The sequence below is a fragment of the Halichoerus grypus genome, chromosome 1, assembly GCF_964656455.1.
Source record: "Halichoerus grypus chromosome 1, mHalGry1.hap1.1, whole genome shotgun sequence".
Taxonomy (NCBI): Eukaryota; Metazoa; Chordata; class Mammalia; order Carnivora; family Phocidae; genus Halichoerus; species Halichoerus grypus.
In genome coordinates, this window is record NC_135712.1 from 13,534,355 (window position 1) to 13,544,464 (window position 10,110).

General features: G+C 53.6%; 1 protein-coding gene across 1 annotated transcript in view; it reads right to left on the reverse strand.

The window, feature by feature from the left end:
• Positions 1-5,407, reverse strand: part of HUNK (hormonally up-regulated Neu-associated kinase) — a 58,977-nt gene extending 53,570 nt beyond the window's left edge. Inside the window, exon 1 of the mRNA XM_078059822.1 lies at positions 4,530-5,407. Within this exon, the coding sequence (XP_077915948.1) occupies positions 4,530-4,790 (261 nt within the window). The 5' untranslated portion in view covers positions 4,791-5,407. The remainder of the gene's footprint in view (positions 1-4,529) is intronic.
• Between the last annotated feature and the right edge of the window lie 4,703 nt (positions 5,408-10,110).

The following is a 10,110-nucleotide window of genomic DNA, read 5'->3' on the forward strand; positions in this document are numbered from 1 at the left end:
TCTTGCCCAGAAATTCCTGCTGCGGATTAATAGGAATTTCCACTTCTCTAGTCATTTCTTGTTCCTCGGAGCTATTACCCCTAAATTTCTAGCACTTCAAAAAAAAAAAAAATATATATATATATATATATACAGGATTTAGCACCTGTTTGTTTCAGAAATACTTGCTAAAAACAGATCTGCCAAAAGGCCATCTCTAAAATTAGTCATATTTCCTGTTCTGCAAAACATAGTAAATTGTATTTTTAGTAACTCCTTCACTCCAGGTATCTGGCGCTGTCGTGCTCCAAGCATAATTATTGGCAACTTACTAAGCAGGCAACCCTTATTTTTAGCCCCAAAATAGCTCCAACAAAAGTGATAAACAGGTTGTTTTTTTTTTTAACCAAGGGTTAGAACAAGATATTTAAACATCTTAACCAATCATTTATGTACCCAACTTTGCATCTTAGAAAGACTTAATCACAAAAGGGGGTCCTTTGTGGCATCAACCCGTGTCCCCTTTTTTGCAGTTTTGCCTTTGAAACTAGCTCTCTACCTGAGATGTACCTTGCTTTTCTCTGTCAGTCTTTCCAACTTTCTTTTAGCACGTCTTCTAAAAAAAAATGTAATAATAACCAATTATGTGCCCAAACGATGCATTTCATAGGTATCAGGGACCAATTTCAGGGGCAGCAAGCACAACCTCTCTGGGTCTTTCAAAGTCATCACTCAATATCGCCATTCAGCAACTTTGCTCTTTGTCTCAAAGCCTCAGTGAATACTCTTCAAAATCTGATTCTGTGGTGCCTTTTCCTCCTCCAATCATCAGTTTCCTGTAGTCACAGACACTCTGACCTAAGAACGTACCCGTTAAGAGTCTCACATGACCAAGGGAATTATTTGTTTTTAAAGCCATATTAACAGAGATGACATCCACTCAAAGCTAAAGGAGGACAAAAGTAGGTGTCACCCAAATCCATTCTTTCTTTTCAAGCAGCAACAGGACCATCTAGATCCAAATGACTTTCAAACAAGCAACTTCAGAGGGCAGGCAGGCGAAAATACTGTCCAGCAGACAGCGGTGACCGAAGGAAGCTTCTTGATGAGATAGGATTGAAGCCTGAGATGAAAGTCAGGAAAAAGTGGTTTTCTGTCATCTCCAACTGCAATTCCCAGCAAGCCGTGGAGGATGTGGTCCAGATCTTTTTGGAAATGTGCACTGAGTCGAAATGTAACACACACCGTGTCTTAAACCAGCAGTACTCTATAGATTTGGGCACAAATTACCCAAAACACAGTGCATAGTTTGAGATTGCAACTGTAAGGCAGGCCAAACGTGGGTACCCCCCCTTCTTCCCTTTCTTCATCCCACCTTTCAGCTTTTGCATGAACTGATTCCCCACCACAAGCTGCCCCGGATCCTGCCACTCGGGGGATGGCGTAGGGCCATGCATTCACTTCTTACTACAGTGTCCATGACTTAATTTCCCTCCCGCTATGATCTATGTCCTTTAAAAAAGGAAGACAAGGATAAAAGTGAAGTGCTCTATCTAAAGTATGCACCCCAAAAAAGGGGGCACTATTAGGGGGAGAGGCTCTCCAGGGCCATTCACATCACCCACTGGGAGGGACACCTCACTTCCCTTCCCCCAGGGTACTGTCACCTCAAGGTCTCCTCTTGCTAGGTTCACATAAGTACCCCTTTGCCAACCTGAAAACCCTCTTACCAGCTCCCCTTGTAAAAAGAGGGCTGCATATAGCAGGATATTGACTTCACCTCTGTTTGGGTTTAGTAAGACAATATCCAGAACGCAAGTGTGGATGGGGGCTCATGAACTCGGTCATCCTTCCCAAAGTCATGCATGCGGTGCACGCGCGCTCACGCACACGCACATTTTAATCTCTGTGATCTGCCAGAACCCTAATCTACTAGGTTAAGCATTAAAGGTGTCGGATTTGGGAGATAAAAGCTATGAATGACACCCATTGTTTCCTTAAAGCTGGCAATTAAGTGAACTAAAATCCAGGTTTCTCGTGATGCTTGTACTCCCTGAAGCACTGATTCTCATGGCTAGAGCCAATCGAGTAGTCGAGAATGACAATCTGACAGCCAATTAATGGTCCCCTCCCCTTGCTGAGGCGAGGTGAGATTCATTTAAGAAAGATAAGAGGAGGGGCGCCTGGGTGGCTCAGTCAGTTGAGTGTCTGACTCAGGTCATGATCTCAGGGTCATGGGTTCGAGCCTCCCATAAGCTCTGCATAGCAGGGAGTCTGCTTGAGATTCTCTCTCTCCTTCTCCCTCTGCCCCTCCCCCCAGCTCACTTGCACTCTCTCTCGCTTTCTAAAATAAATAAAATCTTTAAAAAAGAAAGAAAGATAAGACGGAAGAGAAAGAACATGGACAGCTAGGGGTGCAAAAGGCTCCTCATTTGGACCCCATTTGGGCAAGAACTCCCTGCACTCCAGGTTGTCCTGTGGACCCAGCACAGAGCTCTAGAAGCCCCGAGGAGGGCCTGAGCTCGGAGTGCATCCTCGCCCAGTTCAGCCAAGGCCAACAGCCTTGTGTTATGAAGCCAAACTGCACCGGTGAGGAGCCGGAGATACAACAGGGCATGGGAAAGTGGAGAGAAGCCGGGAGAGGCTGAGCGGCGGGGCAGGCGAGATGAATGCGCTCGTAATGTTGACCATATGCCGTCAGTATAAAGTCTCGTCTCTTTTTGCTAAGTTTCAAGTGGGAACATGCACAACCAGACTGAATCCTGTACGTTTCAAAGGAAAACAAAGTTCGACTACCCATACCAACAGGAATTTACCCGGGCGTGGGGAAGTGAGCCCACTGTAGTTAGCGAGGGGGGCCTCGGCCGTGCACCCCGGCCGGATGTGTAAGTTGGCCAGCCCACTGCAAACCAAAGGAGGAAAGTACGCTGTGCTTGCTCTCTTTGGACTAGAATGAGGTTAGGAGTGTTTTTCCTTCTTTTTTGAAGACTTACTCAATTCAGTGAGTTCATTCTGCACACTCCCTTTTTACATGGAAATGCAAGCAAGAGGCACTTTTTAAACTACTCACTCTTACCCCACCTACCCAAAACAAAGATACCCCACCGGAGCATGAGCAGCTTAGGAATAGAGGACAAATGGCAAGGGTAATAGAGACCTGCACTCAAATGCAAGGGGCCTCAGGACCCAGTAGGGAAAGGAGGAGGGAAACCAAAGTTAGGTGAGGCTGGGGACAAGAGGGCAGGGCAGCTCGCCCTAGAATCAGAGCTCCACAGTATGGCATTCCCAGGAACTCCCAGGCTGGGTAGAGGATCCCAGGTCAGTGGGCAGAAGGGTAGGCAGGAAGCCTACAGCTCCCCTCTCCCCGGATGTGCTGATGCCTCCCTGATGAATGAGCCACCAAAAGGGGCTACTCCCTGGCCAGTGCTGAGAGACTCCAAGCCTTGGGGGCGGGGAGGAGGGAGGAGGCAGGGGCGGGGAGGAGGGAGGAGGCAGGGGAGGAGGGGGAGCCTTGAGTCTGAGATGACCAGGAGCTTGCCCCGAACTTGGGCAGCTGCCAGGCAGCCTCACCACTTGGGATGACCCAGTGTCTGGGCCACTCCCCTGCAAAATAAGTCATCCTATCTTGAGCTTGTTCTCACAGATCCAAGTTACAACTTAGATCTCCCTCGGCAATGCCTGGCAAGGGTTCACAACCATCTAACTTCTCACAAGTCTGGAGAGAGTGCCCCTTCGGTCTCTGGGGATCTTCCTTTGCTTTCCCTTCTTCCAGGAAGATATGAAGGCACCTCCCAACCCTGAAGCTTGGGGATATCAGCGTGTAGTTCTGTACCCGCCTGAGCAGGGGCCTTACTGCAGCTCCTACCCAGTGGCTGAAGAGAATGGAGGAGGGATGGAGGGAAGGAGACGGGAATGGGTGGGGAATGGAGGGGTGGGTGAGATCGGAAAGCAGGGGTAGGAGGGAATGGGTGGGTGGAGGAGGGGCCAGAAAACCCTCATCTGAGCACGAAAAACTTCCCTAGCTGCCCCAGCCTACAGGTGGAAAATGTCCCCGGGGTCTCGGCCTTCCCCCACCTCCTAAGCCCAGGAGAGGAATCAGATTCTAAGCTTCCCCAAGGGCTGGCTAACCGGCTCCCCCACCCTCAACGTAATGGCCCACGCAACACAATGGCCTGGCTCCAGCCCCTCGACTGATGTGGGGCTCCTATGGGCCCCAAGAACAGAGCACCTCCACCATCCCCCGCGCTGGTGTCCACCAGGCGGCGCTCTTCGAGGAGCAAAAAGGCTGCGGCTAGCTTCGTGGGTAAACCAGCCGCCCCCCTAGGGAAGCCGACCCCAGACCTCCCCGCGGGCCAGGCCGGTAAGCCAGCCGCGGGGGTGTGCGTGCGCGCTGGACTCGTGCCCTCTTTCAACCCGCAAGGAAAGGCAGGCGGAGGGGAGGTGCAGGGCCGGGACGACGCAGCCGGACTCCCGGTGCAGTGCTCCCCGCAGGGTCCCCCGCCGCTCCTCCCGCCCCGAGGGCCGGGGACTCCGCGCCCCGGGCGGCTCACCTTCTCTCCGGTCAGCACGTGCAGCCCCTCGCGCACCTTGGCGAAGGAGCCCTCGCCTAGCTTCCTGCTGCCGATGAGGTAGTTGCCCACTCGCTTGTGGTGCTGGAAGTCGCGGAGCCGCTCGCGGGGCACGCCGCTCACCCAGGCCGGCAGGAAACTTCCCTCGCAGGCCGCCGCCGGCCTGGCCGCGTCCTCGGCGCCGCCGCCGCCCCCGGGCGCCGCCGGCTCGCCCAGCAGCCCGTCCCCGGCCGCCGCCGGCATCGCGCTCGACCGCGGCCCGCCGGCTCCGCTCGGCTCCCGCGCTCGCAGCTCCTCGGCCGCCGCCTCCGGCTGTCCGGGCTCCTCCCGCCGCCGCCCTGGGCCCGGCCCCGCCCGGGCTGCGTCTCCCGCGCCCCGGGGCCGCCGCCGAGCGCCGAGCGCAGACAATAGCGGGCGACCGGGGACCGGGGACCCGCCCCCAAGAAGTTCTTCTTCAGAGGGTCGCCCGGGCCCCTGCCAGCACCCCGGGGACCCCGGCCGGGTCCCGTCCGGCGGCTGATGACAGTCGCGCCCCGCTCGCGGGCGCGGGGAGCCAGGGGGTGGCGGGGGGGAAGGGGGGGCGCGGTCGGGTGCCGGGCGCCGGGTCCCGGAGCCCCGGCGCGTCCGCAGCTTCCGCCCTGCCGCCGCCGGCTGGCCCGCACGGGCTCGGGGCCGGCTCGCTCGTCCTAGCTGCGCGCCGGGGGACGGCTCCCGCCCGAGAGCGGCGCGCGGCGGGCTGCAGGCGCCCTCTGGAAGGCAGCAGAAGAAAGCCCCATTCAGTTTGAATTCGCAGAAATTCAATCCGGTCGCGGGCGGCGGGAACAGATGCGAGCTCCACTCCGCAGCCTGTGCACTTTCAAATCCCTCGTAGCCCCTCCTTCGCCGCGCGCAACAGCCGAACTCGCCCCTCGCGGGAGAGGGGAGGGCCCGGGGAGGGGAGCGGCGGCGTGGGCGGCGGAGTCACCTGAGCGCCAGACAGGGGGACCCCGCGCGGCCTCGGAGACGCGCGCTCCCGGGCCGCCCCAGTCGGGCTGCCTCCGGCGGCGCCTCTCGCCCGGATTCCGGGCTTGGGCTTTCTGGACCTTTCGGCGCTGAAATGCACCCCCGGCCGCACCCACCCGGGGCAGGACGAAGGGAGGGCGGAGCGAGGGCTCTCGAACCCGGTGGATGGGGGTTTAGGCGGCGGGTGTCCAGTCCAGGGCCCGGCACACAGTAGGGCCCTGTGGAGCCTGGGTAGATGGGGAGACGCTGCGTGGAAGGAAGGAGCGGGAGGTGGCGGGGCGTGTGTCCCGGCTCGCACGCAGCCCCGGTGGCGGTGCTGGAGGAGGAGCCCCGCAACAATAGTAGTGGCGGCAGCGCCGTAGGAACCAGGGCGCCCGCTGCCTCCGCTCGTAGGTTCACACCTCCGCTTTCCATTGGAACGCGGCGCGCGATGGCGGGAGGGGGTCGATCCGCGCTCCCTGCTCGGCGGGGCTTTTGTTCTGAGCGCGCCGTGACTGTGCTCATCCCGCAGGAACAAGTGCGGCTGCCCTGACGACTCTGCTCTTCCCCAGGATCCCCAGCGTCTTCCCGAACCCAGAATGAGGAATCGCGTGAGGCAGAAGATTTTTGGGGGGGGGGGTTAGGTAAGGGGAATGCATTTACAAAATACTACCTGTTGAGCAGCCAGATGAAAGGCGCCAGCGTTTAATGCATACTTAACCCCTGGTACTACATCCGAGTCGAAAGGAGGATTCGGTCCTAACCTAGTTCCTTTCTTTATTGACTCCTCGGTGAACGAGTGTGGCACGATCCCCGTCAGTGCTCTGAGATTGGGGGGGTGGGGGGGGCGGGTGGGACACAGCTGTCACTAATCCAGTTGGGGGCTCTCTGAGCCATCTGAAAAGCGACCCAGTGAAGCGCCTCTCTTAAATAAATCAAATGTTAAATATGCTATAGTCTACTACTCACAAGTTAGGAGTCACCAGCCTCGTTATGACGAAAGCTTGTGTTTTCTGTCAGTCTTATTGTCCCCGTTTTCCAATATTACATGTGTGGTTTTTTTTTTAAGATTTATTTATTTATTTTGAGAGAGAGAGAGAGCACAGAGGGAAGGGGCAGAGGGAGAGAGAGAGAGTCTTAAGCAGGCTCCTGGCTGAGGGGTGAGCCGACCAGGGGCTCAATCCCACAACCTGAGATCACACCTGAGCCCAAACTAAGAGTGGAACACTTTAAGCCATTGCGCCCCCCCCAAAGCGCCTCCCCAACATGACATGTTTTCCAAATATTTTTCTTGCTGTGCTGAGGGGCTGTGCCGACACCCCACTCCCACAGTTTCTGCAAGGCCAGTCCAATCGCTTTAATGGGTCTGATTGAACAATCAGATCTGACGACAGTAACAGGGACAGTAACAGGGTAGAGGGAAGGTGGGAGCTGTATGACCACGTTGGTGCCCGCAAAGTAAAATGGTCAACAAATGTCTGGTGAACGAGGAATATGGAACTCACTTTGGGGTCATAACCACGCTGAATCTTCTTTCAGAAAAGATTTTGGAGTTTCCCCAATGTTGTTTTAATAGAGTGTGATTTTTTTTTTTTTAAATTTTAGGACATTGGCTCTATATGAAAATTTGGAAGTTCCTTTTTTATGGTATAAGGCAAATTTCTGAGTCGGTTCATCAAAGTCTCTTTATGGCCTAAGGGGGAAAAAAAAAGTTAGCTTCAGGCACAAAAATGGTGGAAGATGTTTACAATAAAATAGAGATTTTTCTTTCCTTTTAATTATCCTCTCAGGGTAGAGGTCAGAAAAGGGGTGAAGAAGAGAGAAAATCCAGGCCCATTAAATCTTTTTCAAGCCTGATGCCTGGGTTTGATTCAAGTTCACTGTTAATTCCATCAGCTGGGATGGATGCCAAAGAGAAGTCCAAATCCTATGCTTGCCTGGGCTTAGGAACTGGTGTTTGAACTACACCAGTCCTGTTCTTTGAAATGGTCTTGTTTCAGAAGGAATAACCCCAGAAATTCCTTTATGTAAGACAAATTAGTACCCAAAACAATCTATCGCCCTCATAATAGATAATGCAGAAAACATCTGGTTGAAAAGCAGTAGTCCAGCATTCAGGATTCGCTATGAATTGTCCTAAACTAGATTTCTCATCCTCCTGTGGGATCTCCCTGGCCACTACATTTCAGTTGTCTTCATCCAGGATCCGGCTTCCTCACCTCACCGCTCACCTCCACTCTTTCTTACTATGGATCATTCATTTCACTTTCTCCTTGTGTCCTGCATTACTTACCATGAGGGTCTTTCTTCTCTGTTAGACTCACTGAAAACAGGAGTGGTGTCTTATTTTACATTTTATTTGCCCCAGGACACCTAATACAGTGCCCAAGACATGGTCGTCATCCAATAAATATTTGTTGATTAAATGAATGGAAGTAAGCGTTTGCTGATTCTCCAGTGAGTAGAGTTTCATGGCTCCTGACTGCAAGACTCCATCTGTCCTGGGGAAGAACATTTCTAATAAGTTTCCAAAAGCCTTTGCCGTTATATTGTTGGTTGCCTTTTGTGGGGGGGGGGGTCAACAAATCAAACTTCCTGTCGTGCCCGAGATGAGCCCTTATCTACCTTGGGTGAGTTAACCCTTTAAAAAAACATGACCAACTATGGCAGGCTGGAAAGCCACAAAAAGCTTTGTCCGTTGACTTGTCCCAGCCACTTCCTTCCTTCCCATCTTCCTGTCTCATCTCCTCCCTCCAGATGGCTGGCGACTATCTCTGTGCTCCCACAGAACAGCCAGCTCGGAGACCCAGCTGGAAGCAGTCAAAGACAATTAGAAGTAATCAGGCTGGCACGGGCAGGAAATGAAAGTTGGCTGGGGGGTGGGGAGAGGCAGGAAGACGCTGGCTGGTGACTTGGGGAAGGGACAGAGAGCAAAGCGAAGACAGCAGGCATGAATACATGCTGCCAGGAAGACGTTTTGTGAACTCTGCTCTCGTTAATTGTCCCCAGACAAAGCTTCCAATACACAATCGAGGCAGGACTTGCACCCATGTCCCTAGAGTTCACGTCCGCCACTCTTCTTTCACGACACCCCCCTGTTGAATGGCACAGTGCAAGGCTGAGGAAGGAAGGATTCCCCCGAAGGAAAGGCGTGTGTGGAATCCGCCTGGTGTGGTGCTGGTGAGCAGGCTGCCGGCAACACCGGGCAATGAAAATGAATCGTGACTCACCACCTCTCTGTGCCTCGGTTTCCTTCATCTGTGAACATTAAGGAAGCACGAAGATTAAATGAGATGATGCATACAAGGCATTCAGCCTGGTGCCTGGCACTTATCAGCAGAGCATGACCTTTATCAATACTTCTTTCAATACCCTCATCACAACACTGAGAGAAGTCATTCAAGAATGCCCCGGAATTCCCCCAACCCAGTTGTCCCTGTTGCTGAGGAACTCAAAGCATTTTCTCCAGGTTGGATTTCTTCCCTGAATCCAGAGTCGTGTAGCTTCCACGCCCAAGCCAAAACCATCTCTTAAAAATGGGAATCAGCTCACATCCCTTCCCCGCTGCAAACCCTTTAATGGGCCACCACCACAAAAAGATACGCCAAGTGACTCATCCTGGTGGTGCCTCCCTCTTCAGCACCTGGCCTCCTGAGACCAGCTGTACCTCTCTCTTGCTCTTCCTTCAAGCCACTGAGCTCTTTTCCACATCAGAGCCTTTGCCCTTGCTGCTCCCTGCACCAGCATCACATTGCTTCTAGAACTTGGAATGGTCTGTCCCTCACTTCACTCAGGGTTCTGCTGTCTCCTCCGAGAGCCATCCTCCAACCGCCCCGCACCCTGCTCAGTATTTCCTCATGCCATTCATCAGCGGCCGACAGAAGAGCGCACATTAGCTTATGTGTTTACTGTCTCTCAGTCCCTCTAGAATTTCAGATCCATGAAGCAAGGACTTTTCTGTCTCCCAACCCCCATGCACACCTGTCAGCAACACCTGTGGAAATTCCTGTAACTCCTGATTTGCCTGCAAGAAAGGAGAGAGCCCCGGACTTTGGTTGGCATGGCGTCTGGAGGGTGGTGGGGCGTGTGTGGTAGCACCAAGCCGGCCCTCCTGCAACAGCCCCCCAGCAGCACCGAGCTGATGTTCCAGACCAGAAAAGTCTATTGTTTGAGCAAAATGCTGATGGCTGCCCCTACAAGAGCCGGGCTGTGACCATGATTGATTTCCATCAGTCCTCACGAGCCAAATGTCCCGGCTATTTCAGTGAGAAAACAGTATCCCCCACCTCCCAGCCATAGGGCAGCTCAAGGCTTCAGGACTCCACATGTGGAGGTTTGCCTCCTTCCTCCAAATTCCTGATAGAGGCTATGGAGAAGGAATGGAAGTTAAAATTTTCTATAGGAAGAGGCCCTCACACAGAATCCTCTGGACCGGTTCTCCTTGCATGAATTTCTCTGTATTTGGAAGTGGCTTCCCAGCTTACGTCGGGTCAACAGCAGCATCATTCCCATGACCTATGAAGCATCCTGCCCTATGAGGGCCCCGTTCTCCTTCCCTTGTCTCTTCACGTCTCTGACTTCA